Here is a 24,099-nt window from a genome sequence, read left to right on the forward strand (position 1 = left end):
GGCCTCTCGTGCGCTTGCCTGCTGCCCTGTGGTCGCCTGGAGTCCTCGCTCCGTGGCCGCAGTGGGGGGGCTCCTGAGTGGAGAGTTCACGGAGCCTGTTCCCAGCAAGGAGGGGGGCCTCCTGCCCCTCTCAGGGCGGTCTGTGGGATGCCTCCAGGCCTGGGCAACAGGCCCAACCCCGGGCGCCCAAGAGCCAGGGGCTGACCTTCCACTTCCATTCCCCCCCTTTTGTGGACTCAGAAGCCTCACCGCGGGGAGTGTGTCCAGTGGGTCGACACCCCCCGCCCCGACCCCGCAGCCGGCCTGGCCCCAATCATCTGCAAGGAAAGCCGGCGCTGTGTGAAGGGCACGTCACACAGCTAATGTGTGAGAACCTTCTCAGGTGGGCGTGTGGCTCGGGAAGGGGGACTGTGGGTGGTGATGCTGAGCTGGCCCCTCTCCTACCCGACAGGCCAGCCCCTCACTGTGGTGGGGAGAAGCCCCCCCCTCCCCAGGACCTTCCCGTCCAACCCCAGCTGGCTCTGAATGTCTCAGGCAGGGCGGGAGTCTCATCGGGCTCCAGGAGCAAATCGCGTGGGTCCGGAGTGCCCTTCAGACCCCAGCTGTAGGTGATTGGGGTGACCCGGGTGTCTGCTCATGTCCCGTCTGGCATCGTCCTATCTGGGAAGACTTCGCTGTAAGGACACAGCAGCCCCGAGTCAACGAGGGGAGCCATCGGGGCGTCGGCACACGTCCCTCCGTGTGTGAGAGCCTGCCCGGTTAGCAGAGAAGCCGGGCGGCCCGGGAGTGGGTGGCGGGGCGGTGGCAGCGGTGGTGGCCGAGCTTGTCTCAGTGGGCAAGGCTCTGGGCGCCTGAGCGGCTCGTTCTGAAACACAGGTTCACAGGGAGGTTCAAAGAAGCAAGCAGGGGTCCCCCCCGTCCCAGGATGACACCTTGCGACGTCCCCGTTGCTCTTTAATTATATAAGCAACTCGCAGATAATTCGTTTCAAGAATTTCAAATGTGGGTGCGGATGAGCAAGGCCGTGAGCGCCAGGCCTCCCCCTCCTCCCCCTGGGGCCGCCCACCCTCTGATGCACCGCAGGGGCGCCCGGTCTCCAGCCTGCTCCGCCACCCCCCCCCCCAGGGCCCAGGCTTCTGCTCCCGCAGGCAGGCTCTGCACAGGATGCGCGCCAGGAGGCCTGTGGCACACCTGCCCCAGGTGTGGAGGGGAGGGTCTCCCTCGGCCTGGGCAGCAAACCTGCCTTTCAGGGGAGATTCCACATCGGGAGACGCCGCCTTCCCCCCACTTTGTAATGAGAGAGGGACCCGCCGTCTCTCCGTCCCAGCGCCCAGCAGCAGGATGGGAGGGAATAGGCCCCAGGGGGAGCCGCCTCCGCTGCCAGAGACCCCCAGAGCCCCCGGCCGGCCCCAGGTCCAGAGGGCCCACAGCAGGCCTGGGGGCTGGATGGGCTAGAGACTCGCTACCCACCTCTCTGTCCATCTGAGCCTGGGGGTGCCGCGGGGCAGGGGGGTCGCCCCTGAGGAAACCTCCCATACGGACCCTGGGGCAGGTGCCCTTGGGGTTTGCTGAAGGGGCCAAAGGTAAGGACCCTTCTGTATTCTGGGCAGTGGGGCACAGGACAGGGACAAGGGCCTAGACATCCTGGGACCAGCCCATGGGCCCAGCCCCCCTGCCCCTGAGGTGTCCCCCTGTCCCTCTCTCCACTGTCCACTGGGCACCCTGCCCTCGGGAGCGGGCATGGGGTGCGCAGAGAAGGGGGTGCGGCTGCCCTGGTCACTGCTGCCTGGTTTCCAGCCACACCCTTTCCCGGGATCTCCTGCAGGGAACCCGGTGGCTTTGGGCCTCTGGTAGGAGAAGGTTTCAGGGACTCTGGGACCCTGGCAGCATCGGGGCTGAGCAGCGGGTGTAGCCAGGACAGTGATGGGTTTCCTCAAGGGCGAGGGGCCAGCGCCCACCCCCTGGCACGGGGGCATAGGCTGGCATATAGGAGCCCGGGCTAGGTCCAAGGCCCAGTTCACGCACCCCTACTTGGAAGGGAGTGAGGGCACCTGGGACGGGCACCTGGCCAGGTCTGACCTGGGTTACACCCCAGACCCCTCCACCTCCTCACAATCCTCTGTGACCCCCCCTGGGGCATGGCCCTCCCTGCCGGCAGCCCTATCCCCGACCGTCAGCACCCCCCGTCAGCCCCTTCTGCGCCCCCATCCTGCCCTCCCTCCTCACTGTCAGCACCCCCGGCCCCTCATTAGTCCCCCCTGCCCCCGATCAGCCCCTACAGCCCCTACCACCTGTCAGTAGGGCCTGGTTCCTCATTTTACTCTTTTTTTTAATGTATTTATTCATTTGAAGGGAGAGAGAGAGTGAGCATGAGTAGGGGAGGGGCAGAGGCAGGGGCAGCAGACGCTCCGCAGAGCAGGGCGCCTGACATGGGGCTCGACCCCAGGACCCCGGGATCATGACCTGAGCCGAGGGCAGACGCTTCACCGCTGAGCCCCCGGGTGCCCCTCCTCACTTTGTTCACACAGTTGTTTTGCAAGCGCTGCTGCACTGTGGGCGGACGTGCTGACACCAGCTGGGCGCTGCCAGGGAAAGCGTGTTAGGGATGAGAGAGGGCTTAGGGCCTGGGTGGGCAGAAGGGCCAGGTTGGCTCCGGGAAGCAGGCAGTAGCTTGGGGCCGCAGGGCCGGGGTGGGGGGCAGGCACACGGCCCCCACCCCCCATCCAGCCTTTCTGTCCCTCCATCCGCATCAGAGCCTGCTCTGCCCACCTGGGCGCTGCAGCTCAACGGGGTGCAGCCATCCTCTTACGTTCCCTAACTGTTGGGGTGGGGGCACCCGGGGCCCTGGGCTTGAGCGGCTGGTGGAGACCGCGTGGCATGACTAGCTCTGAGCATGTCCCACGTGGTCCCACGTGGCCAGTGGTTCTGATCTGGGCCTGGGCGAGTGCGGTATTGGAGCCTGGGACCCCTGGCCGGCAGTGGGGCCACCCCAGGCCTACCCAGCAGGGCGGGTGCCCCAGCCAGGCCCGGGGAGGCAGGGCCGGTTCTGCGGCAGAGCAGGGGGCCCCGGGCCGGGCAGTGGGCTGGCTGGTCTGGTCGGCCCAGCAGCGGGACTGGCCCGATGCAGCCGGCACGGGCAGGTGGGAATTGTGACCCCTCCCCAAAGGTCCCTGCTGTCTGGGTCACCGGGACGCGGGGGCTCTAATTCCAATGGGGAAACTGAGCCTGTGCTGTGTGGCTTCACCTCCAGCCTCGTCCCAGCTGGGCAGGGAGGTCACAGAGGTCACAGAGGTGAGCCCAGCCCCTTCCCCAGAGCAGAGGCACAAGCCCAGGTGTCCCTGATCTCCATGGCTTACGGCCCAGAGCTGCACAGCGACCCGCGGAGGTCCTCCTGCTCTGGCCCAGCAGCCACACGCGTGTCTCACGCCCCCTTCTGCTCAGGCTTCAGAGCAGGATGGCAGGTAACGTGCCCCAGGGGCCTGCCCCTCCCTAGGTGTCCCCGTCCATGGGAGCCCAGTGTCGTCCCTGTGGGAGGGGCTGCCCTCCTCCCTGGAGGGCATAGCTGCACAGGTCAGAGCCCCTGGAACCTTCTGCCCTCAGGGGCTGGCACTGGCATCTGGCCCAGGAACGCGGAGCTGACCCACGGCATGGCCTGCCCCTTCTCCCCCTCCCCCTACGCTAGCCCCTGCTGCCTCGGGAGGGGTGTCCGGGCTCCCGCCCCGCCCTCTCCTTCCTGAGAGTCACCGAGAGTCACCCCCCACCCCTGTGCAGCCTGTGCGTGGAGCAAGGCTCACAGCACCGCGGCCCCTGCCTGGGAGCCCCATGACACAGCCCTGCTGCAGAGAGCGCGTGATGCTGGCTGCCACGCTGGCCCCTTCCAGAAGGCAGTGGGCCCCCCGGCCGCTCCCCCACCTGGGGCATCGGGGGCAGGACTGTGCCAGCTGCGGGAGGCAACGGCCACTGCCGTCCCCAGGCAGGGCCCAGGAGTCAGGAGGCGTGAGGCGGGCCGGCTGGGCACATTCTAGGACTGGCTCCCGTGGGTCCCGTCACTGCCGCGGGCCTGGCCAGGGCCGGTGTGGGCTCCATGGGGCCCGAGGACAGGGCCAAGTGCTGGTGCCGTGGCCCCGAGCTGGGCCGCGGACGCCTCTCTCCGTGTGGCCACACCGAGGGCCGGGACGGCCGCTGCGCCCGGTGCTGGGGAGGCCGGGACCGGGTGGACGGGCAGATCCTGGGCCAGCTGCGCCCCCTCGCAGAGGAGGAGGAGGCAGGGGAGCCCCGGGCTGGCCCCCCGAGGCCAGCCTTCCCCGGGATGGGCTCGGAGCAGCTGCGGCTGGCCTCCTTCTCCGCCTGGCCGCTGACCGCCGTGGTGCAGCCTGAGCTGCTGGCCGCGGCGGGCTTCTTCCACACGGGTGAGTTCGGGGGCCTGGGCGCCGCTCAGGGGGCTTCTGGATGGAGCTCTGCAGCCCCCGGGAGCCCCTGCACCCCACACGGCGGGTCTGGCCCCACGTGAGGGGGCGGGGGCAGGGGTCTTGCAGCCTTCCCGGGCCTGTCTCCCGCCACCTCCTCGGGCGCCTCAGACAGTGGCAAGTGACAGGGGAAGGGGGGGTGCGCGGGCGCCCACGGGGTCCCCGGGGCCCGAGGACAGGCTCTCGGGGTCTACTGGAGCAGCCCCGACCTGCAGCCTCTGTTGAAGGCTCAGGGCGAGGCCGGGGTGAGGGCTACGGGGACAGAGACGGGAGGCGCCGCGTCCCGATGGAGGCAGGAGCCCGGCAGGCACCCGTCTCCATCACTGGGAATCCATCCTGGGGACAGAATGTTCGGGGCTCCAGGCCCCCACCCCTAACTGTCCGCCTGCCTTCCTGTGAGTGAACCATGCACCACTCCCCGGGCTCCACGCTCCCCACTTCACCTGGAGAAAGTGGGGTTTCTGTGAGATCCAAGGAGAATACAGGGCAAAGGGGGCAGAGACCAGGGGGCCCCACAACCAGCCTCGGGGGCACGCCTGGCCCAGTGGGTGGGTGCCAGGAGGCTGGGCGTGGGCAAGGCCAGCGTCCACGCTCCACCTAGGCCAGCAAGACAAAGTGAGGTGCTTCTTCTGCTACGGGGGTCTGCAGAGCTGGGAGCAAGGGGATGACCCCTGGACGGAGCATGCCAAGTGGTTCCCCAGGTAAAGACCCCGCAGGCCGCTCCTGGCGCTGGGCACGGCCAGCTTCCTTCTCCCTGGGGGTGGTTCCTGGGGATGGGGCCCCTCTGGGAACAGCCTCCTCCCTGTCTCTTCCCGATGCTCGATGCTCGGCAGAGGCTGTCTCCAGGATGGCCCCCAGCAGGTGCTGACGTCGCTGCCCCGGCTGCCCTCTGCGGGGCACTGCGCGGGCACAAAGCAGCCCGGGCCCACTGCCCTGACGCCTCCCCCCTCACCGCCCCCCGCCCCTGGCTTTCTCCAGGTGCGAATTCCTGCTCCAGACAAAGGGACGGGACTTCGTCTGCAGCGTCCAGGAGGCTTGTTGCCACCTGCTAGGCTCCTGGGTGAGTCCTGCCTCTCTCCGCAGGGCTCGGGCCGGGCGGGTCCCCCCTCCCCTACTCCTGTGTCTACTCAGGGCACAGATGTCCTCTGGCTCCTTTCAGGACCCATCAGAAGAACCAGAAGACACGGCCCCTGCCACCCCGTCAGGTGAGCTGTGATGCGTGACGTGTCCTGGGATAGGGACAGTGGGGCCAGGTGTGAGGGTGGGCTTGCTTTGGGGCCCAGGGGGCTGCGGTGGGTCTGGTGCTCAGGGGAGGCCAAAGCAGTCCCCTGCTACCTCCGAGGAGGCCACCGTGGGCGTCGCCAATCCCAGGGCTGGCAGTGGAAGCACGAAGAGGAGAGGTGCCGCCTGACCCCGTGCCCAGCACTGAGGGCGGTCAGGTTCGGGTTCAGACCCTGGCTCTTGTAACTGCGTGGCGAGGGACATCTGCTCCCCGAGCCCCGAAAGCCGATGGTGCCAACCCCGTTTAGAACTAAGCCGGGTCTACGTGAGCAGCGCCGGGCACCCGGTGGGGGGCCGTCTCCAGGGCCTTGCTGATGAGGCTCTGCTCACTTTGCTGTTGATGACACCCCTGAACAAAGGCTCGGGGGACAGCCCTCACGGGAGCGCCGCCGAGTGGCCGCGGAGGCCCCCGTGTGGAGGTGGCCCTGGTGGCGGGCCACAGGGACCAGCCGGCCGCCCCTCACCCTGCCTTGCAGATGCCAGGGGCAGCCAGGAGTGGTCCGCGTGGAGCCAGTGCCCGGCGGTGCGGGCTGCGCTCCGCATGGGCTTCGGGCGGAGTCAGGTGCAGCAGCTGGTGCAGCAGAAGTACCGCTGGGCGGTGCCGGCCAGTGTATCCGCGTCCCAGCTGGTGGCTGACCTGCTCCAGGAAGAGGACGGGGGCTGCCCCGCGGAGGCCAGAGGTGCGCCCCTGCCCCCGGCCCTCCCTCGCTGCCCCCCAGTGCCCGGCACACAGCTCCCACGGCCACTGCTCAGGGGCCGCAGGGGCATGTCCCGGGGAAGCGGGCTCGGGGGTTCAGGCATGCTGTGGGAGGGGCGGGAGGGGGACCCCGCCTGCGGCCCCCTCTGGGTGGGGTTTCACTTCCCCTGGGGCCTCTGGTCTGTTCTCACCACCTACAGCTCCTGTCCACATGAGTCCTGAGCTGCCCACGCCCAGAAGAGAGGTCCAGTCCGAAGGGGCCAGGGAGCCAGGTGAGGGCGGGACCCACTCGGGGGCAGGGCCGGCTCCCCCGGATCCTGGGGGGGCGCTCCTGGCCTGGCCCCAGCCCTCCTCCTCTTCCATTAGCCCAGTACACAAGGTGGAGGTCCGGGGGGTGGTGGGGGACGTGTGTCCAGGCAAGGGGGTGGAGCCCAGGCCCAGAGGGTGCTGCTGGGTTCTTGAACCCCCAGGAGCCCGGGATGCAGAGGAGCAGCTGCAGCGCCTGCGGGAGGAGCGCGTCTGCAAGGTGTGCCTGGACCGCACCGTGTGCACCGTCTTCGTGCCCTGCGGCCACTTGGTCTGTGCCGAGTGCGCGCCAGCCCTGCAGCTGTGCCCCGTCTGCAGAGCCCCCATCCGCAGCTGTGTGCGTACCTTCCTGCCCTAGCCAGGTGAGTGCTCGGAGCTACCCACAGGCATGTCCCAGCCTGGCCTGGCCTGGGCAACCCCCACCCGGGCCTCAGGGACCTCAGGACGGCCCTGGCTGTGAGCCCAGGTCACCGCGTCTTACCGGTGGGGCTGCCTGGCGCTGCAGGGCCGGCGGGACGCGGCATTTCTGACTTCTCCACCTCCCTGGTCCCGGCAGACGTTGCTAATCAACCCCATTACCTTCCCTGGACGCTTAGATACTGGCTCTGGGTCCTTCCCAACGCTGTGCCCTGGTGGCCACTACCACTCTGCTCGGGCACCTTAACCCACCGGGGCCATCTCTGCCCTGATTTCCCCAGTGATGGGGGGGGATAGTGCCCCCTGTCCGGCCGGGTGCGTGGGCTGCAGCCAGGCCCAGGGCAGGATGGCTCCGGAGGTGCGTTGTTATGAGGACCGGCCTGGCCCGGACCTTGGCCTGGCAGCCAGGGCCAGGCGGGTGAGGGAGGGGAGCGTGAACTTAGATTTTTGCGGATGGCAGGAACCTCCTCCTGGCTGTCAAAGGATTCTGTGCCCCACCATCTCTCTGAGAATCTCCCGGGGGGTCAAGTGGCCGGGGCGGGGGTGGGGGACTCCCTGCAGGCTGAGGTCCCTGGCCGGTGGACAAGCCCACTGGGAGCAGCCTGCTCATCCCTCCCTCCCCCAGGCGCTTCCAGTGCTGGCTGTCACGCGGGCGCCCATCCATCTCAGCCTGTCCCTGCGGCCACGCGCAGGCCCCCGAAACCGGCCGTCCCAAGTGCCCAGACACGGCGCATGGTGGAAGGAAGCGGGTGTAAAGGCGCTTTTACTGACGCTTGAGTGCTTTTGGAGATTCACAATAAAGTGCTGGGCTTTCCCTGGACGGTGCCCAGCAGCCTCTGTGCCAGGATGGGCGGCCGGCTCACCCCAGGGCAGCAGGGCCGCCGCTCCCCACCTGCCCCCCCCCCCCGCCCACCTAGCCTCAGGCCTTCTGGGACTGGGCTCGGACTCCCCAGCAAACCCCCGCCTCTCAGGAAGGAGGCCCAGGGGGCAGCGTCCTTCTACTTTCCACTGGTGTGGGGGGTGGTTCGCGGGGCTTAAATCCCTTCGGTGAACAACAGCGCCCCTGACTCAGGACCAGGAGCCGCCAGGGGCTCCGTCAGCAGGGCGCTGGGTGGGCGGGGACTTGCCCGGAGACCCCTCCCGGTGGCAGGTGCTGCTCAGGGGCCGGGTTGTCACCGTGGGTTTACACGCCCCTCGTGGTGAGCTCACACTTTCCCATCTCAACGACCCTCCCCCAGCAGCGGGTGTGCAGCAGTCCCAGGCCGGCTGCGGGTGACAGAGATCAGTCTGTTCTTTCCCTTCCTCTTTTGTGTGTGTGTGTGTGTGTGTGAGGGAGAGAGAGAAGTTGCAGCATCTCCAGCCTGGGACGCCCCGAGGGCAGGGAGGCTCGCTGGTCATGGTCATCTGGGGCCGCGCAGGCGGGACTGACTGGCGCTTCTTCCCTTACGCAGGCCTGCGGGGAAGGTGGGGGCAGGCAGAGGTCAGGGCACCCCTGGGGAGCAGCCCTTGGTGGGGCGGGGTGGGGGGGGGCCCGGCAGCAGTCGACAGGAGCTGCCATGCCCTCGCCTCAGAGAGCTCCGGATGCAAAAGGGGCAGCATCCCCGTGGGCGGCGGGGAGGGTTTCCGGGCGGGCGCAGCCCCGTGTCTGCAGACACCTCCCCAGGCGTTGGGCCGGCAGCTGGGGGCGGTGAGGGGCCCACCGTGGTCCTTCTGGCCACCCAAGCTCCAAGGGCTGGAGGGAGACCCCCAGAGGCCCTTCCAGCCTGGCCAACTCCTTCAGAGGCACGTGCTCTGGGTGGTGCTCCGGGTGGTCGGCTCTCACCCCCCGCCCTGGCGCAGGGCCCGAGTGAGCGCCCTCCGGTCACGGGACGGACAGGCTTGCTCCCCCAGACGGCCCTAGGCTGAGGTGGGCCTTCTCTTATGGGGTGGAAAAGGTGTGGCTGCCAAGAGGGCCAGGGTCCCCAGGGGATGCCATGGGTGTGGCCCGGGGGCAGGATCCTGTCTGACGGCCTGGGTGGGATGAAGGAAGCGCAGCTCTACCGGGAGGAGGACCACCAGCTGCCTCTGGGGCCCCCCAGACTTCAGGCTTAGGTGTGGGACCTGGCAAAGCTGGCTGCTTGAGAGGTGGGCTGGCGGCCCAGGCACTGTCACCCTGAGCCTGGGGTCGTGGATACTGCTTTTTAAGAGAAAAGTCTGATTTTTCCAAAGATAGGAAGCCAACACCCCAAATTTCCTGGCACAGTGAGGCCCCTAAAAACAGCCACGCCGCCCTCCTGGGAGGTGGCCTCCCCATGCCCCCTCAGCCCCCAGAACAAAACTGTCTTAGACCCGACTCCATATACTGCTGGGCATGGAGCTCCAGGGGGTGGGGGCCAAGCCCAGAGCCCGCACGGAGCTGATCTTGGAGAAGGAAGGAGTGGGTGGACGAACAGATGCGGGTGGACGGACGGACGGACAGATGGCTGCCTGGTGAGGCCTCCACAGGGAGAGAAGCTAATCCGACTGGCGAGGCCGAGCCGGGGCATGCTCTGCTGGCCATACTTACACGTACACCTGCTTGAGCAAGAGGTTGGAAGGCTTTTCACTGACGTGGTAGCGAGGAAATGGGTCAAATCCACCAATGAAATCAACTGAAAGAAATCGAGACCCAAATAAAACAAAACCCAAACAATGGAAACGAGGGCAGATGAGCACACGCCGAAGCCCGAGCGCTGGTGCGGTGATGGCAGAGGCCGGCGCGAGCCTGAGGGCCTGGGGAGGGCAGGCACCAGCCCAGGCCCAGGTCAGAGCTGGCCGTGTCCCTCCAGGGCACGAACAGTGGGACTCCCCGGTGGACACCGACGAGCTCAGCGGTGGGGCGGGGGGTGGCCTGGGGGGACAGAGCACGCCCGGACAGCCTGGATCCTCAGAGCTGCAGGGAGCTTCACTGTGACCCAACCCCTGGCCCCCCACATCCACGAACCTCAATCACCTGCCCCCCGTGTGTCTGCACGGCCAGTGGGTAGCAGGGCTTGCTGGGCAGAGCAACGCATCTCCAACCCCCGGGCTGGCTCCCCTCCTAAAACATCCTCACCAGCAGGTGAGCTCCGCTTCGTTCTCTCCCAGCCACAGCGGTCTGGGAGACGGTGTCGGGGTCATGCGGCACAGGAGCCGGGGCGCCTGGGGGCCGAGGACAGCGTGCCATTCGGACACGTGCACTCCCAACCCCACAGCCACCTGATTCCCGGGGACAGAGGCTCTGAATCCCCATTCTGACCCCAGGGGGAGCTCTGTCCACTGGAGCCGTGGCCCCCTAGGTGCATGCACCCGGTCCCCACCCACCCAGCCTTGTCCTCTGCAGGGTCTTCCCAGGAAAGCACGTCAGGAGCCAGGGGCAGCCAGGGCCGGCGAGGCGTCTCAACATTGACGTTGCAAAACAGAGGAAGGTCAAGGGGACCCACCTCTGGGAGCGGAAAACAAAGATGCCGCTCAGATGGGTCCAGAGATGGGGACACCACAGCCAGTAGGGCCTGGTCCTCAGCTGCCAGGAGGCAGAGGCGCCCATCCCTCTGGAGGTCTGAGGGCTCAGCCTTGCACCCGCAGCTGCTGTGAGGGGCCAGCCCTGCAGCACGGGAGCCCTCGAGCCTGGGGGCTTGGGGGCCAGACGACCCCTGGTGCCACAGCCCGCGTCCCCTCCTCATCTCTTCTCAGGTGGCTGGGCCCATCCAGCCCTCTGCTCAGGCAAGGACCCCAAGGGCATGGGGACCCAAGAGGCGAGGTCTCAGGCTTTGCCAACGACAGGCCGGGAGGACGCAGAGTCACCCCCGCCAGCCCTCTGCTTCCCTGTCCCTCCGTCTCTGCCTGGAGCGTCCAGGCCGGGCGCTCACAGGCAGCCGCACACTCACAGCTGTCCTCCTCCTCGGTGAAAACGCTGACCACACAGCAGGCACAGACGAAGCCCACGAGCTGAAAGACACCGAGAGGTCGGGATGAGGACCCAGGCAAGCTTGAGGCCCGTGGGCCACGGCCCCTCCTCGGCCTCGGTTTCCTAGTCTGTAAAATGAACAAGGAGAGTGGATCTCGTGTGACGTTTTTAGCTTCGAGGTTCCAGACGGCGTCTGGCTTCCTCCGTGGGGCTGGCCCGGCCCCCGGGGGTGAGGGGTGAGAGGGGGAAGGGCTGGCCAATGGACCAGTGAGTCGGGAAGATGACCGAGTCCCTGCTTTAAGGGGAGGGTGAGATGCAGAGAGAAGCCCTCAGCCCGAGGGACCCCCAGGCTGAACCCCCTCCAGGTCCAGCCAAACCACGTCCCCCGGGGCCTCTTGTTAACCAGCCCACCACCGGGTCTCTCCTCCTTGGGGAGATTTAGGATGGCAGCCCCGGCTGGAGAAGCTGGAGCCAGCCTCGCTGGATGGTTCGGCTGCAAGTGCCAAGGACCCAGCCAGAGAGCAGAGCGGACGGGGCTGGCCGCCGCCCTGGGAGCCAGGGGCCTGGCTGGGCAGAGGCTCCCCGCCAGGCTCACAGGAGGCCGCTCAGCTTCAGGGGAGAGGGCAGGCTGCCATTAAGTGCCCAGGGACAGCCACGCACCAGGGCCATGGTGGGACAAAGGGCTCCAGCTGAGACGTGAGGGCTGGCGCTGCCCGTGGCCCAGTCTCTCTGCACTCACGCGGCCCAGGCAGTGCCAACCGAGGATGAGCACCTCCTGAGGGCGGCATTCAATGCCACGGGGGAGCTGCCCCATCCCTGAATGAGAACAGCCCTGACTCCCAGCCAGACCACAGAGCCAGAGCGGTCCCTGAGCAGAACTGCTAGTTTGTAACTTGGCAGCGAAGCACATCTGGGCGGCACAGGGCAGCACAGATTCCCGGGAAAGGCCCTCAGCTCTGTGTGCTCCCGGGGTCTCGGGAGGGGCCGGCAGCCCCAGCTCATCAGGAGGCTTTGCACACGGAAGCAAAGTCAGCCTCTACAGATGCTGGGAACCTGGGAGGCGGCGAGGATGGGGAGACCACGCTCTCCGGCCTCCGGGCTCCGTAGGTCAGACCTGCGTCCTCAGGACCAGGTGCTCTTTGAGCATCTCCCGTAGGCAGCCATGGCCTCAACCCCACGGACGCAGCTTGGAGCAAGAGTCTGATGGCGGGGCTTGGAGGGGCCCCGCATGACCCTCCTCCACATTCTCCACCCCTTGCAGTGTGGATGGTGTCCAGACTCCAGCACCCTCCTGCTCGGGTTGCCGGTGGGGAGCCCAGCAGGAGATGGGAAGGAGGGAAACAGAGCATGTATCCCCCTCTGCAGGGCTGCCCCCCCAGGGGCGGGAGGAAGAACTCTGCCTGGGGTAACTCCTCCCCACACCCCTGCAGGCCGAGGGTGGGGGTGGGGGAGGGCAGCAGCTCAGTGGCTACGCCCAGGGAACGGGATACCGTGTGGTCCCCGGCAGGGCACCCACTTGGAACGGCCACCCCACGGCCCCCAGGATTTAACCTAAGTGCACCATCTCTGTCTTGCTGGACCCTGATGGGTCAGGGGACAAACAGAAAAGATGCCTCACAGCGGCACCTGCTCTGGAGAAGCTACAGCAGCTCTTCTGAGCGACGGTGGTGGGGTCCGTCCCTGAGGCAAGCACAGGCCAGGATGGGGTGAGACATGGGACGGGGGTAGGACGGTGGCCAGCAGCGTGGTCTTGGAAGCGAGGGGCCTCGGGGAGGAGAGTGCTCCCAGCAGCCTTCCTGGCGTGGCCGGCCCTCCACCGGCAACGGGGAGACCTGAGGCCTTCACTTAAGCTCTGGGGCTTGGTTCCTTCACCCACAGATCAGGCCCAGTGGCGGGGGACAGACCACAGGGTGCTGCGCCCTGCTCTGAAAGCCCCTATCCTCCAGGGAGCAGGTGGTGGGCCTCCTCTATGCCGACCCCTCCTCCCGAAGGAAAGGCAAGCCTGGGCCAGTCCTCTGGGCGGGCACTGCTGTGCTATTGCCCCCCCCCCCCCGGTGGCCCCAGTGGTCCCCAGTGGTCCTCGGTGGTCCCCGGTGGGCCTCCCAGGGCGGGGTGGAGCCGGGCCCTGAGCTGGCCGTGGTGCTGACCCCGCCCCACTGCTCCTTCTCCACTGGGTCCTGGGGTGGGGGCCGCCCCACAGCCTCACCCCTCCTTCCACCTCTCACGGGCCCTCTGGGCTCCCCCCAGCTCCCCCCTGAAGCTCCCAGAGGCCCACAGGATCTGCAGACCCCGCCCCACCAGCCATGCGGCCCTGCCTCCTTCGGCTGGTTCTCTCCTCGCCAGCGGGGCTGCAGGGCCCGCTAAGCCCGTCCAAGCCCCCAGAACAAGCAGCAGAGGGTGGGCTCCTGGGAGGCAAAGCAGGTGCCCGCTGGCGGGTATTCAGAGACGCGCATTTCGTGATCGAAATGTCCATCCCTGGGGGTGAAGGAGGACGGCAACCCAGGGGCTCCGCCTCTCCCTTCCACACCGGGGGCGCCCCTCCGGCACCAGAACCAGCTGCTGCGCGTCGGAAACTCCCACCAAGAATTTGTTCCTTTGCAGTTTCCTTTTCGTTGCATTTTTTACACATTCTGTAGATGCCTTCAGAAGCACCGAGGGGTCTCCTCGGCAAGTGGGTTCTCTCTCCTTTCAAGGAAGGCACCCACCGCCTGTGGCCCCCATTTTGCGTCGTGAGCTGTGGAGGATTAGGTCCTCAGACCCGAGGGAAGGGCAGCCCTGACTCCCGGCTATGGGGGCAGCACCCCAAGTGCGCCAAAGTCCGACTGTCCGTAGCCCTGGAGAGGAGGGACCCTGGAAGCGTGCAGGCCGCCTGAACTGCTGTGGTTTCTCATGCCGTGGTCGGCCGTGGGCAGCCGCGGATGCCCCATGCCATGGATGGCCCTAGATCTGGAATCTGTTTGCCAGCGTCAGCAGCGGGGTGCAGAACCTCCGTCCTATAAGCACATTATCCGCCAGACACGTTCATGCTGACCGCGCTGCGTGCAGCGGGCGGTCGGGAGCCTGCAGGCCAGCCCCCTCCAGTGGGGAGGAAGGGTCTCCCGAGGGCTCAGGTCCAGAGACAGTGGGCCTCGGTGGACGATGGGAACCTGGGCCCCACCTGCCTGGTCATCGCAAAAGACCAACAGCGGGGAGAGCCTGTGCCCCTGCAGAAGCCTCCGGGCGGTCCTGGGGGGCCTCCCCCTGACCCCACGCCCCGGGGGGCCGTCTCCCACCCTGACTAGGGCTTGACCTGGGCAAACGCTGAGAGTCTCCAGGAATGACCAAGTGTGATGTCCAAGGCAGGGTGCCCCCCTGCCTCCCACCTGCTGGCCCTGCAGGACCAGCTGCCCTGCGGTGAGGTCACCCAAGCAGCCCTGGGGAGAGTCCATGTGGCGAGGACCACGGGAGGGGCCTCCTTGGAAGCAGCACCTGCAGCCCGGACCGGCCCTCAGGGCCCCGGAGCCCCAGTCGGGCCCGACTGTAGCTTCGTGCATGACCTCAAGCCGGAACCAGCCATCTAAGCCCCCCACGCTGCCACCCTGCACAAAGCTTTACTGTTTCAAGCGGGGACATTTTAGGATATTATGTAGCTGCTACGGCTGCCCACCAGCTCTGCGGCTCCGTGGGCCTCCCTCCCTGGGCTTTGGTTTTCCCGTCCACACTCTGGGGACACAAGGCAGGCACAGGAGAGCGAGTGAGTGATGCCAACCGCACCATGTGTCAGCACCCCGCGTCCCCCCACGGCCGCCCCCACCCGCCAAGGCCTGGGCACCGCTCTCCCGCGGGTTTCACTCTCCGCCTAGAACAGGCTTGGTGAACGTGGGTGGAAGTCGCTTCCGAGCTGAGTGCGGACGGCGGAGCCTGTCCAGCTGCGAGCTGGGGGGGCCCAGCAGAGCGCACCCCTCGCCCCCGCCGTCCCACACAGTTGTTGGTTCAATCCCCCGCCCTCCTGGCCACCCATCGGGCCCCAGAGCCCCCGTGGGAGTCGGGGCAGGGAGCAGGGGCGCAGGAAGCTAACCGTTGGCTCACAGCGGCTCACAGGCTTCCCCGAGCCAGTGCCGGCAGCGTCCTGGGTCCCCGCGGGGTTCCCCGGGTGGGTCCCTGGGAGAACAGCTCCCACAGCCCGTGCAGGGCAGCCCCCGGGGCCTGCAGACAGGCCCGACGGCAGATCGTTCCTCTCCCCTGGGCTCGCAGGACAAGTCCACGGCCGCGCGGAAAGCGGAGGTCTGGACGCACAGGAAGCGTTTCTGGGCAGAAGCGCGTTGCAAATGCCGCAGGGACCCTGCGCTAACGCTGGTCCTTTATCTGAAATTCAGGTGTGCCGGGGCCCTGTGGCCTTGCTCACGGGACCACAAGCCTCGGGGGACACTGCTCGGAGGAGGCCGTGGTGGGGCTCTGGGCTGTGCCCTGCCCACCCGCCTCCGGGCTGCCTTCCTTCTGTCCCCCCGCCCCCGCCCCACAGCATCAGCAGAGCCTCGGGCTCCTCATGCGCACCCCGGGGCTGGAGCCGGCTCGAGCCCCCTCTACACAGCAGGACACCGAGGCTACTGTGGCCCAAGTGCACAGGTGGGGGCGGGGTGGGAGTCCTTACCTGCCAGGCAGGGCGGGGACCCCTGAGACCTGGGAGGCGGAGACCTGGCCCAGCCACGGGGTAACCCCTGCCCGGTCCCTCCCCCAGGCCCCAGCTCACCGCCAGGAGGATCTGCAGGGCGCTGTGCAGGGCCTCGGTGTAGCCATGCTCCAGGGCACAGCCGACGCCTGTCACCAAGGCCTGGCCATCCAGGGGCCCAAGGCCAGCCTCTGGCTCATCGTGCAGGCAGCCCGGGCCGTGCTCAAGCCACCAGGAGCGGTGCGGGGAGAGGTTGAAGGTCAGGAGCTCGCTGTCCTGGGGAGGAGGGCGGGACCTGGTGAGCCACAGGGACACTGCCCACCCACCCACCACAGTCCAGTGTGGGCCCCGACAAGGGTGAGGGGCGCCCTGCCCTCCAGCCAGGGGAGGCAGGGACCCCAAGGCCTTCTCAGTCACTGCCCTGCAAGAAGGCCTCCCTCTGCTTGCCCGGGCCCCGGAGCCTGCTCACACCCCCTCCTCCAGGAAGGCCTCCGTGCCCAGGTCAGACCCTGGGGTGTGTCCTCACAGTGCTCCGGGCCCCTCTTTCACGTCTTTGGCCATCACTGCTGCTTGAGGTCTCGCCCCCTGCAGCCCCAGATGCGGCCCCACCAGGCAATGGCCAGTCCACCCCGCGCTCGCCTGGAGTCAAGCCCGACCCCATTCCCGGCTCCGCGCTTCAGGCGACGCTGAAATAAAACATTCCAAAGTGCCCACAACAGCCGCTCAGGATTTGATGGCACCGATGCTCCTAACCAAACACGGCTTGGGTGTGGTGTCCCCTCCTCCCCGGGAGAGACCAGCGGGTTTGACCAGCATTTGAAAGAGTGGCTCAGGGGACCGCCTGGTGCCCCTGAGAGGTGTTCCCAGCTGCACCCCCTTGCAGCCCCGGTCCCTCTGCCCCTGGCGCCCAGCCCTGCCTCCCCTTCCAGGTGCTACCCTGGTTCCCAGGCCCATCCTCCAAGGCCACCTGCCTGCCAGTGCTCACCGCCCCTCTCCAGGTCACTAGTCCTCCCCAGACCTTTACTGAGTCACCCCTGTGGGCCAGGGCTGTTCTGGGTGCCAGGGCCAGAGCCGCAACAGACCATGGGGGGGGTACATGGTGACAAGCAGGCCGTACAATGCTCACTGTGGCCTGGCCGCAACCCCTGGACTGACTCTACTCACCTTTGAGAGTCCACCCACTTCCAGGTAGAAGCAGATAATGAAGACGTTCCAGGTGACCCAGACGGCCTCCCACACAGCGTACTAGAAAGCCGGGGCGGGGGGATGGTGGACGAGGCCAACTCAGCAACCTGCTTCCACGTAGCACCTTGGAGGAGACGTCTGCTCCCGGGTCTGGCAGCCAGGACGCTCCACTGGAGGGAGGCTCCCCCGAGCCCACCCAGGGACAGGTCTCGGAGTGCAGCCGCGGGCCCTGGATTCCTGGGTTCTGCTGGTTTCTGGGACACTCGGCCCTTGGAGGCCCCAGCCGGTCATCCCCCCACCTGCCCGTGGGAAGGGTGTGGGAGCAGAATGAACTCACCACCACAACGTAGCGAGGCCGGTACTGGATGGTGCCCAAGAGCCCCAGGATGACCATGACGATGTGGACAAAGGTGGCCAGGATGGGTGCCCACTGGTAGCCCAGGAAGTCGAACACCTGCCGCTCCAGGGCAGTGACCTAGGAGCAGCGTGGGCACCTGAGGGCCAGCAGACCCCCGAGGCCGGCCTCTCCTGCCTCATCATCACCGTCCAGCATCTGCCACCGTCTTGGATCTTCCGACCAAAATCTCCACGTGAGTCTGCCCGGCCCTCAGACCTCACCTTGGGGTGCTCCCTCTACCTCGAAAGGTCGAAAGGCTCTCTGTGGGCGAGCAGCGGCCCCTCCATCCTCCATTCCCTCAACCCAAGAGTGGGAACCAGGGCTGCATTCCTGACGCACAGGGTCAAGGCCCGACAACAAACCCCCGGGGCAAGACACACGGGGCAGGACGCACGAGGCCGAGTCACGGGGCTCTGGGGTGCTCTCCGCAGGAGGTGGGGCTGGGGCTCTGTGGCCTGCAGGTCAGCACCCTCCCCGTCTACTGGGCTCCCCCTCCTCCATGGACTGGTGGCGGCAAAGCAGCTTCTCCACCTGGAGGACATTCCTACCCTCTCGCCCGCAGGCTTGGCCGACGAGAACCAACCAGAGCAATCAGGCACATGTAGGGGCCCGATTTTTTTTAGGTCTCCCTTCTTCCTTCCTTCCTTCCTTCGTAATCTCTACACCCAACGTGGGGCTCACAACCCTGAGATCAACAGTCACACGCTCTACCGACTGGGCCAGCCGGGCGCCCCGGGAACTTGATGTTTCATCTGTGGGGGAACCTACCGGCTCTGAGCTCAAGCTCGACTCCAGAACACACGCACGCGCTCACGCGTTCATTCTTTCTGCGGACCTGGCCCATCCCCAGAAACCAGGAGCACATACCAGGAGAAAATAGGGCCAAATCCGCTGCACCGGACACCTTCCCGTCCATGTTCGAGACAAGGCGAGTCCAGCAAGGGTTGAAGGGAGACCGGCAGGGAAGGGACAGCACCCTGGCGGAGCTCGTGGGTGCATTCCACAATTCCACCGCGGGCCCACTACGCACCAGTGCGCCACTGGCACTGAGAACCGGTTCCCAACCCAGAGCAACCTCAGCTGTGTTGAGCCTTGGAAGGACTCTGAAGGGTGGAAGAGGAAGGAAAGCCCCTCCAAGCAAGCCCCCCTCGGGTCCCTCCCACGGGCTGGAACCATGAGCGAGCAAGCTGGGCATGCACCGCAGAGAGGGATGGACGAGCCCAGTGCCCAGCAGGGCGGGCCTTCGTGGACCTCACAGACGCCCCGACCCCAGCAGGAGCGCCTGGTCCTTCCTCCACGCTGGCTCCTGGCAGGAGCCTGACCAGGCCCCAGGAACAGCTGCTGTGGGGGCATCCCGGGCACTGCCAGCTGCTGTGTTTGGCCCCAGAGGAGTGGCAGCTATTTCCAGGACATCTCTGGCAGGGGGACATTCCAAGTATGCCCTGCAGAGGCCGGGGTCCGTCCTAGGAGACAGCTGGGAGTGCGGCGTGGGGAGCGGGAGCGGGCCCGAGGGCAGGGCACAGGAAGCGTCCAGCGGGCACTCGCCAGGCTCTGGGCCGCTTTCCTGCACGCCACAGCCCCCCACCCTGCAGGCCCGGCGTGGTGGCCTGCTCCAGACCAGCCCCCCGAGGCCGGGCAGCTCGGTGCTGGGCATCGTCTCCGAAGAGGCGGACAGTCTCCGAGGAGAACCAGGCCAGCCCAGCCCCTCACTGCTGTTTCCTACTTTGCTCCCAATGCCCGGCAGGAGGACCAGGGGCTTGGCTTCAGCTCAGGCAGTGATCTCAGGGTCCCGGGATGGAGCCCCGCGTCGGGGTCTGCGGGAGACTCTCCCTCTCCCTCTGCCCCTCCTCCCACCCACGTTCTCTTCCAAGGCGAGGAGCCCAGAGGAGGAGGCTCCTGAGCTCCCTCGCGGAAGGAAGCGTGCGGTAGGGCTATGAATCGCGGTAGAGAACGGAGACCGAGGCGAGCACAAGCCGAAATCAAGCCCCCTCCAGTCCGTTCCGGCCTGTGGCCAGGGCAGCCTCTGTCCCAGAGAAGGGTGGCACCACCGCCCCCCACCCCCCGCCTTGAGGGACGCGTGTTTCTCTGGCCCCGTTTCAGGGATGCCCCTGACTCACGCGGCCCGGCCACCCAAGCCCTGCAGACGTGTCACTGCTGCCCCACGGGGACCCCGCACATGGCTGTGCGTGCGTGATGGAAAGTCCCGGGGCCAACTCCTCTGTCCCTCAGGCCTACGCCCCTGCTCTGCACCCAAAAGACCCCGGGCCGCCTCTTTTGCACCGATGACCCTAATCAAGGGGCTGGGGTACATCCCCTGCAGGCAGCCCACTCCCCAGGGTCCCCTGAGGTGCTAGTGGAGCTGACCCGCGGCAGGGACAGGTCTGTCTCTGTGCAGGGCCCACTGCCCGGCCCTTAATGTGCCTCATTGCTGGTCAGGGGGCAGAGGCCCCATCCCAGCGTGGGTCCCGGTGCCCAGAGGAGGCCCCCAGACATTAGTTCCTTAGTTAGAGATGTGGGAGAAAGAGACCGGCGTCAGAGGGCAGAGATCCTGCCTCCCCCTACCTCTGTCCTAGGAGGAGAGCCCAGCCTGAAGGGACAGCCGAGGATCGGCAGCTCTTGGCCAACCCGGCGGAGGACAGCCCCACGGACCCCCAGCCACTGAGGGGTCAGGGGCTGGGTGTTCCCGCCCAGGAGGGCAGAGGAAGCCCTGGCCCAGCTCAGATGGGGGTGGTGGGGGTGAGTGGAGGGATTGGCATGAGGGGCAAAGCTCTGGGGGAGGGGGTCCCCACGCAGGACAGGCCTACATGGTGACGGGTGTCCCTGCAGGGCAAGGAGAAAGAGAAATGCACACGTGCACACACGCCCACACGCCCACACGCACACAGGCATGTGCGCCTCACAGGCTTCACGGGCACAGCTGGCCAGCGCCACCTGTTCTAGACACAGACTGAAGTTACATTGTGAGCCCTGGGCCGCCTGTTTTGCACCGATGACCCTAATCAAGGGGCTGGGGTATGTGCCCTGCCTCAGCACCCCCCGCCAGTGCCAGGCACTCAGGGGAGACGGAATGAGCCGGCCCCGACTCCCCTGCCACCTCCCCCCACTCCCGGCACCATGTCGCCGCTGGCACCGTTCTCCGAGGTCCAGGCTCATGCCAGGACTGGAGGAGCGTCCCGCTAACGGCTGTGCTCCCCAGGGACCCTACAGCTTGGCCACAGTGTCCAGCGCAGGTGCTGGGCTGCAGGGGCATCCTTTTCGTGTCTGAGCCACGCACCAGAAGGCTTAGCACGCCCCGGCAGAGCTCGAGCAGGGAAAAGGGAGAGATTTCGCTGCAGGGCCCGCCCACCCCACATGAGCGGCTACTGAGCGCAGGCTTCCCTCTTGTCCACGTCGTGGCACAGCCCGGGAACCCCCACAGCACGCTCCGCTGGCTCAGGGCGGGCCAAGTTCACGCTATTCTCCAGGGACAAGGCTCCCAGAAGAGGTGCTCAGGCCTTTGTCCAGTAGCTTGATAACGAGAAAACTCTCACGCTCGGCAACAAGAGAAAAGAAAAGTCCCAGGACTCCCCCCACGGCCCCCCCACCCTACACGCGGTGACCAGAGCTCTCCCTTCTGCCGCCCCCTCCCCCCAGCAGAGGAAGCACTGGGGGCCCAGGACAAAAGGCCTTTCAAAGCTCTCTGCTGCTCTTCCGCTGGGCCCCGCTGGCCATGTCGGGACACAGCTCTGTCCTGGCTCTGGAACTTGCCTGGGTCACCCTTCACCCTTGGTCGCAGCAACTTCTCCAGGGGCTGTGGGGGTGCCCCCTGCGCACGGTCCACTGTCCGCTGCAGCGGTGAAACACGCAGCATGACCCTACCTGAGCCTTCCAGACCCGAGGCCACATCCCTCACCTGGGACATCTATTTCTGGGGCCCTGAACCTCAGGTCACAAGTCAACCCTGAGTACGTCCCACACACCAAGCTTAACACATGAAAACCAAAGTCCCACCACAGCCAAAGGCCACTCTGCCCTAGGATCTCCAGGCGCCAGCAGGCTGGAGAGCTTCAGGACCAGCCTGGGCTCCTCAGCGTCCTTCTCCCTCAGACCTTCCCTTCCCGTTTCCTGCTTCCCCACCCTACCCCCAGGCACCTCCCCGGGGCTTCCACTGAGGGAGCCTCCTACCAAAATGTAGCCGGGGACGCCTCCGCTGCACGGTGGCGGGAGCTCCCTGTTGCCCCTGGAAGAGCTCTTGAGCCCGAGCCTCCTGCACAGCCCTGAGCTATCTCCCCGCCTCACCTGTGCAGCCAGACCCTGCAGACGCTGCACCTCCTCCATTCTGCCCTTCACCCCACCCCCTCGGGCTCCCAAAGCACTGGGTGTGCACCCACAGGGAACCCCTGGAAGCTCCCTCCTTCCTCCACGTGGGACACAGCAGCCTGGTATCTCAGCCCCCTGCCAACCGACAGCAACCCTCACCCCCACACAGAGGGCAAGCGAAGGACAGGAGGCCAGAGGCCTGGGAGGGCTTCTGCTTAAAACTTCGTCTTCCCTGGGCCTCCAGGCTTCAGAGGGAGAAAGGCCCCTGCCCCGCTGAGCTGGAAGCGCACCTGGCCTGGTCTCAAAGCAGGATTTCCTTTTTAAGATGGGAGCCCAGGGACCCACCAGCATCCCCTCCCCAGCCCTGCGGCCAGACCTCGGCTTAGCACTCCCCACCCCCACCCAGGGCCTCTGGGCTCCGGGAACGTGGGAACCGCCAGGCGGCCTGGAGCTCCGACGGCTAAGTGGAAGCTTGGCGGGGAGATGCCCAAGTTCTCTGACAAAGCTTCTGGGTCCAGGGCACCAGTTAATCCGCAACGCAAAAGGGCCCAAGTGCAAGTCCGGGCGCCAGCTCGCGCCCTCTTCTCTCCCCCGCATCTCTCCCGGACTGGGGAGGGCGAGGGGGCCCTGCCCCCAGATGCACACCCGACTGCACCTCACAGTCCCGCACCCTCAGGGCACACCCCACCCGAGGCTGCCCTGGGGAAGGAGCGCGCAGACGACACGCACACGGCCCCGGCGCACACCGGCCCCCGCGCCTCCCCCGCCCGACGCCGCGAGGGCACCGTCCACGCCCGGCCCGAGCCCTTCGCTCCTCGCGCGCCCCTTCCAGCCGCGCCCCGCACCTGTCCCCCGCCCGGTGCCCGCCGCTGCGCCCTCGCCCACGAGCGCACGCACCCCGGGCACCCGACTGGCTGGCTCCGGACGTGCCCGCGGGGCCCCGCCGAGGCTGGAGCCGACGGGCCGGATCCCCCGCGGGCCCGAGGACGAGCCGCCACTCACCAGCTGGAAGGAGCAGAGAAAGAGGAGCGCGCAGCGGCCCGAGCAGCAGCCCATGGTGCCCGCGCCCCGCGGCCGCCGGCCCCGTCCCCGGACCCGCCCCGCATACAGGGCAGCCCTCCTGCAGATCCCACCCGCGCAGGCCCCGGCCCGGCCCGGCCCCATCCCCGCCCCCGGCCCCGCCCCGGCCCCATCCCCACCCCGGTCCCGACCCCGGCCTCATCCCCGTCCCCACCCCATCCCCGCCCCCGGCCCCGCCCCCGGCCCCATCCCCGCCCCGCCCCCACCCCACCCCATCCCCGCCCCCCCGGCCCCGGCCCCGCCCCCATCCCCGCCCCGGCCCCGCCCCGCCCCCACCCCACCCCCGCCCCCCGCCCCATCCCCGCCCCGCATGCTGGGCCGCCGCCCGGCATCCCACCCGCGCAGCCCCGCCCCCGGCCCCGGGTCCCCCGCCCCGCCCCGGCCCAGCGCCGCCCCGCCCTCCCTCCGTCTGGGGGTTTCGTGCCGGTTGGGCAGGGACGCGGGACCCCTTCTTAAAGGGGCGATGGCGGGGCTTGGAGCTGCGCCGGCCACGCAGGGGCCCAGGACAGCGGGCGCCGGGAGCCTGCTCGCCCACGGGCCGGAAGACAATCCGCAGCCCCCTCCCTGCCTACAACCTCCCGCTGGGCACCTCCAGGGCCTGCCCCCCGCCGCCCCCCCCCCCCCCCCGCGCCCGGTCCTCAGTGTGTCCCCCATCAGCATCCTCCCTCCTGGAGCCCCAGGGGCACCCCATCCCCCAGGCATGCAGAGGTCCTCCTCCCCGGTTGGAGGACTCAGGGGTAGGAGCACAGATGGGATAGTCTGTCAAGAGCTCACCAGCCCAGGGAATGTGGGGACCCTTAGAGACCAAGTCTGTTCCCACTGTGTCTGGGCCAGGGCAGGGTCAGGCCTGAGGGGTAGGGACCCTGGGGAGCTCCCAGCATTGCAGGCAGCCTTGAGGCTTAGGTCCCTTGTGCTGGAGGGAGGGCTGGGGGACAGCCCCCTATGCAGGTGGGACCTGCACCTGGGTGTGCAGGTGGGACCCAGCAGGGTGGGGGGCAGATGGGAGACGGGAGGCAAGTGAGGTGCGATGCAGAGGCTTTGCACACATTCTGGCTTGGATTTTATCCCTCAGTCATAGGGGCCACGATCAAGGGGTCCTCCGGAAGTGAATCTCATGCTTGGAGCCGGGAAGTGGTCCTCGTCAGCATCTAGAGAGGTCCCTGAACAGAGCACAAGGGGGTGTGGGGACGAGGGTCCGCCTCCAGGGCGGCACAGCAAGGGACACTTCAGCCTTGGGCCACTGACCTTGGCTTCAGCAGTCCAGGGCCAGAGGTGCCAGCCCCGTGGTGATGGCAGTGACAGGAAAGGCCTTCCACGGCTGAGCAGCTCCTCCAGCCAAAGGGGCATCTGCAGAGCACTCACCCCACAGGCTCCTAGGAGCTCGGAGCACCCCAGTGTCAGTAGCCCCTTTGTAGGGTG

The 24,099-nt window shown here is 67.4% G+C and overlaps 2 protein-coding genes across 3 annotated transcripts; one reads left to right on the top strand and one right to left on the bottom strand.

Moving 5' to 3' along the window:
* The first annotated feature begins 4,084 nt into the window (after positions 1 to 4,084).
* On the top strand, positions 4,085 to 7,999 carry BIRC7 (baculoviral IAP repeat containing 7). The gene is made up of 8 exons (XM_038573008.1): positions 4,085 to 4,409; positions 5,068 to 5,167; positions 5,445 to 5,526; positions 5,626 to 5,671; positions 6,224 to 6,427; positions 6,645 to 6,716; positions 6,915 to 7,112; positions 7,793 to 7,999. Exons 1-7 carry the CDS (start codon positions 4,085 to 4,087, stop codon positions 7,106 to 7,108), a joined length of 1,023 nt encoding a protein of 340 aa, XP_038428936.1. The 3' UTR covers positions 7,109 to 7,112; positions 7,793 to 7,999.
* NKAIN4 (sodium/potassium transporting ATPase interacting 4) lies at positions 7,940 to 22,687 on the bottom strand. Of its 2 annotated transcripts, XM_038572832.1 has the most exons (7): positions 22,603 to 22,687; positions 17,242 to 17,379; positions 16,884 to 16,964; positions 15,801 to 15,995; positions 11,052 to 11,112; positions 9,713 to 9,797; positions 7,940 to 8,620 (listed from the first exon to the last, which is right to left on the bottom strand). In XM_038572832.1, exons 1-7 carry the CDS (start codon positions 22,654 to 22,656, stop codon positions 8,611 to 8,613), a joined length of 624 nt encoding a protein of 207 aa, XP_038428760.1. In that variant the 5' UTR covers positions 22,657 to 22,687; the 3' UTR covers positions 7,940 to 8,610. The 2 variants fall into 2 exon arrangements, with proteins under 2 accessions (XP_038428760.1, XP_038428759.1); XM_038572831.1 differs by lacking the exons at positions 7,940 to 8,620; positions 9,713 to 9,797 and having other exon boundaries at positions 9,844 to 11,112.
* Positions 22,688 to 24,099: the final 1,412 nt, after the last annotated feature.

Source organism: Canis lupus, chromosome 24, assembly GCF_011100685.1.
Source record: "Canis lupus familiaris isolate Mischka breed German Shepherd chromosome 24, alternate assembly UU_Cfam_GSD_1.0, whole genome shotgun sequence".
Taxonomy (NCBI): domain Eukaryota; kingdom Metazoa; phylum Chordata; class Mammalia; order Carnivora; family Canidae; genus Canis; species Canis lupus.